This window comes from Lampris incognitus, chromosome 9 (genome assembly GCF_029633865.1).
Source record: "Lampris incognitus isolate fLamInc1 chromosome 9, fLamInc1.hap2, whole genome shotgun sequence".
In the NCBI taxonomy this organism is placed as follows: Eukaryota; Metazoa; Chordata; class Actinopteri; order Lampriformes; family Lampridae; genus Lampris; species Lampris incognitus.
This window is the reverse complement of record NC_079219.1, coordinates 22,048,160-22,052,660: the sequence shown is the minus strand read 5'-3', so window position 1 is coordinate 22,052,660 and position 4,501 is coordinate 22,048,160. Positions and strand designations below refer to the sequence as shown.

At 46.9% G+C, this 4,501-nt stretch overlaps 1 protein-coding gene across 1 annotated transcript; it reads left to right on the top strand.

Moving 5' to 3' along the window:
- The first annotated feature begins 1,358 nt into the window (after positions 1-1,358).
- prss35 (serine protease 35) lies at positions 1,359-2,639 on the top strand. The gene has a single exon (XM_056286854.1). It carries the CDS (start codon positions 1,359-1,361, stop codon positions 2,637-2,639), a length of 1,281 nt encoding a protein of 426 aa, XP_056142829.1.
- Positions 2,640-4,501: the final 1,862 nt, after the last annotated feature.

The following is a 4,501-nucleotide window of genomic DNA, read 5'->3' as shown; positions in this document are numbered from 1 at the left end:
TGTCTTGACTCATGACATGCAGTTAATGTAAAGCGTTGCCGAAGGGCCTTATGCGATGGCAGAACTGATAGTGAGTCTATCATCGTCAGAACTGACGTTGGATCTCTGCACAGGTGTGCCTGGAAATTCCTCCTCTGAGCTGTGTTCTTTGGCAGATCTGCGAAGCCTTTCTATGCTGCACTAACAGCTAATTTGATGGGAATGAAGAGGCGAAGCCAATGGCCAATCTACCCTAGGCTGTTTCTGATAGGGTTCTCCTCATGCTGGAAGAGGAATCACTGCCCCCCCCCCCTTTTTTTTTTTTTACTTGATATTAGTGCTTGAAATAAACATCTGGTTTTGCACCTTCGCTCCTAAATGAGCAGCATCCTCCCATGAACCGCTTGTGTCAAGTGTCACAGAGTGGAAATGCCGGTGAAATAAGGCCCTTTCACTCTGATGAAGTGATGGTCTGCCGAATCCATTGAAATCCACCTAAATCCCAATTTCCTTTACAGGGCTTTCAGGTTCATTAGCAACGTCCAAGCTCGCAGAGATGCACACTCTGCATTCTTACTGCAGCTTGCACAGTCATTATGCTTGATGTCGTATGTATTCTTGGATACGAAGTAGCGTATGGCAAGCGAAACCAGATATCATCATTACTGAGAAAGAAGGTTAACCATTGTGGCAAACCTCCAAGCCACTGTCTCAGCTCAGTCAGAGATTCAGGGTTCCCCATCTCTTCCTCCATGCCCACAGCCTCCAGCGGGGCTCGCGGACCATTAATATACTCTCAACCGCACGGCCTAATATATCAACTCCAGCCGAACTGTTTCAGGAAGTCTGTGACTTTTTTAAAGAGTTCTCTGAAATTTACTTCACAAATTAGCCATCACAAAAAGCGGTGGCTGTCTATTTTGCAGAGAGGAGCATTTTTAGGAGTTGCGGTAGAAATGTGCTGGACTGTGTTGACAGTGTTGTCCACAGACTGCTGACTTTCCTTTCAGCTGGTTTTGTGGGAAGGCTCACTGGGCTTTCATTTTAGTGTCTAAAACAATCCCAGTAGCCCTCGCTGGTCTACATTGCCCCCATGTGGAATTAACTGGGCCTATGTGATTTCCTTTTAAGCCTTCACACCAAATGAATCATCAAATGAGTAGACTGGTCGGTGCACATATTTTGTCTGGTAATACGCAACGTAGCCTTCAGTGTTTTGAATTCAACTGTGTGTTGAATTTTTAGGATTACTTTCATTTTTCACCTAGACTAGATGTTACCCTTTAAAGGATCGAAAGATGATAAACAAGGTTGCCTTGACATATGGCCAAATATGACTCCCCTCTCCTCTTCATTTCAGAGCCAGGCCCGCCTTAATGATGGGCCCCATACCCCTGTGTCTCCTGCTCCCAGTGACGGTGCTGGCTGTGGTGGAGGTGGCTGTAGCCACAGCGGCAGAGGCCGCAGTTGATGATGAATATATCTGGCCACAGTGGAAGGTGCCCCTGGTAAGAAACAGACGCACGGTGCCCCTCAGCAGCCCCACGTTTTCAGCCCAGTCCCAGGCTGAGCCGACGGGAATCTGCGGGATCGAGTGCCAGCGTGGGCTTCCCGCCCCTTCCCTGGATGACCTGGAGCAGTTCTTATCCTACGAGACTGTTTATGAGAACGGCTCGCGCACGCTCACCTCCGTGTCTGTGCAGGGCCTCAACGAGGTCACCGCCTGGCCCGGAAACTCCTCCTCCATCTCCCGCCGCAAACGGGAGGTGTACGGCACTGACACTCGGTTCACCATCTCGGATAAGCAGTTCTCCACCAAATACCCCTTCGCCACCTCAGTCAAGATCTCCACGGGCTGCTCCGGGGTTCTGGTGTCCCCTAAACACGTACTGACCGCTGCCCACTGCATTCACGACGGAAAGGATTACCTGAGCGGGGCGCGGAAGCTGCGTGTGGGCGTCCTGAAAGAGAAGTCCAGAGGAAGGAAAGGAGGCAAAGGGAGAGGACGTGGGAAGGGCAAAAGGAGGAGGGGAGACAAAGACAAGGAGGAAATGGAGGAAAACGAAGAGAAAGAAGAGGAAGAAGGGAAAGGAAACAGGAAAGGGAAAGGGAGAAAGAGCCGGAGCCGGCGCAGTGCCGAGCCTGAGAGGCCGTCGTTCAGGTGGACCCGGGTGAAGCAGACCCAGGTGCCGAAGGGCTGGTTCAAAGGCGTGTCTGAAGCAGTGGCTGCGGATTATGACTATGCTGTTTTGGAGCTGAAGAAGGCCCAGAAGGTCAAGCACATGGACCTGGGCGTCATCGATTCGGTGAAGAAGTTGCCCGCCGGGAGGATCCACTTCTCCGGTTTTGATGACGACCGACCAGGCAACCTGGTGTACCGCTTCTGCTCCGTGTCACAGGAGTCCAATGACCTCCTGTACCAGTACTGTGATGCCAAGCCCGGCTCCAGTGGCTCGGGAGTCTACATCCGCCTCAAAGAGCCCGGCAAAAAGAAGTGGAGGAGGAAGATCATCGCTGTATTTTCCGGTCACCAGTGGGTGGATGTTAACAGGAACGGGGTGCAACAGGATTACAACGTGGCAGTCAGGATAACACCCCTCAAATACGCCCAGATCTGTTATTGGGTCCACGGGGACTCAAGTGAGTGCCGGATGGCCTAAGAGCATGGACACCCCCCTCCCGCCATCAGCCAACCTCCGCCTCCTTAGAACCTGCACCGCTACCACAGACCGATCTCCAATACAGTACCCCACCCCACCCCACCCCCACCCCCACAACCACCACTACATCAACCACACAGTTGCACTCCCCCTTATCCCCAACTGGGGGAGTCTCCATCGACTGCCTCTCCTCCGCTTGCTTCTCCGTTACCTCCTACGCCACCCAGTGGCACCTGTCGCACAAGTGACAGTGTCTTAAAGTCACAAATAACACATACAAATCAACACATACCACACTGCACAAACCTGCACACACACATATACATACAAACGCACACACACACACACACACACACACACAGTCATACAGACTCAATGGTGACAACAACAGAAACTTGTCGATGCACAGAGAACTGTGGCTCTTGTGCTCTTCTAATTTATTTGTTAAAAAAAGAAACACTTAGAAAAAATATTGAATATCATGATTATGTATTAATGGATCACTTAGGTCTGCAATTTTGTTATTTTTATTGCATTTTCAGATTTGACCAATTTGGATGCCTTGTGGAGAGTTGTGTACATTTGTTTCATATCTTTTTCATATTAGCAAAAACCTTGTTAAATTAGTCAATTTTATCCAGTTAGGCTTTGTATGGAGAGCCATTGCCATGTTCAAATATCCTTCACTGTGTTTTGTAAAAAGAGCAAGTGTGCATTGGACTTGACAAAAGACCCAGGAAAATAAGTCTAATTTTTGTTCTTAAGTTCAATCTACAGTACATAAAGATACTGACGCCATAATTATTTTTATGAGCAATTTCTAAATGAAAAGACTGGTGTTCTGCATTGTGTATATTTAGATTTATAAGTTTTATGTAATTTTCTGTTAGGTTTTTTGTTTTTTGTTTTTTTTACACTTTGCAAATAAGACGTTGTGTCTCTCTCTCTAAATAGTTGAAAGGGTCCTGACAGATCCTGGATACGAGTTTGTTGTGAGTCTCGCCCTCCTTTTTTTCTATCCTTGCAACACAGTGAAATGGGGTTTCATTGTTGTGCACATAACTGCAGTGGTGCTTATCCAGAGACTTGGTGCTAATTTATGGAAATGTACACTACTTGAGGGAGTTTTTATGAATATATTTTGATAGCCTAGTACTGTAACTATGTATTTAATTCGAGGCTGAATAATGGGTAATGGATAATAATAGCACGGGACTGAAACATTCACCAATTACTTGAGCTGTTTAGAATCCTGTAATTCAAAGGATATGGTGAGATTGAAAAAAAAATAACCACAATGTTGTGTGATGACAAGTATAAATCTGGTGTTATATTTTTGATTCTTGTTACTTGTGTGTCGCAACTCTTATGAATTTCATTTTGATTACCAGAAGTTACTGATGCTGGAAATGACTGACGCTGAAAGCAACCAACATTAAACCAAGATTCCTACTTGTATGTGTGTTTGTTGGCGATGAGCATATGACAAGAATCCCATTTCAAGGCAACACTAATTTGTAGATGGAAATTACAGTTATGGGGTTACTACTACTATGCACAGTTGCCTCACAGCAAGAAGGGTTCAAACCCCAGGCCGTCCCAGGTCCCTTCTATGTGGAGTCTGCATGTTCTCTGCGTGCCTGCTTGGGTTTCCTCTGGGTGCTCCGCTTTCCTCCCACCATCAGAAAGACATGCATGTTAGGGTTAATACTCTGGTCTGTGCCCCTGAGCAAGGCAATGGAAAGAAGAACTGGAGTTGGTCCCCAGATGCTGCAGCTGCCCACTGCTCCTATACAGTAGGATGGGTTAAATGCAGAGAACACATTTCATTGTAACCTTACAATGACTCATAAAGTGATTTT

Coding starts and splice junctions, on each gene's coding strand:
- prss35 (XM_056286854.1), top strand. CDS start 1,359: ATGGGCCCCATACCCCTGTGTCTCCTGCTCCCAGTGACGGTGCTGGCT.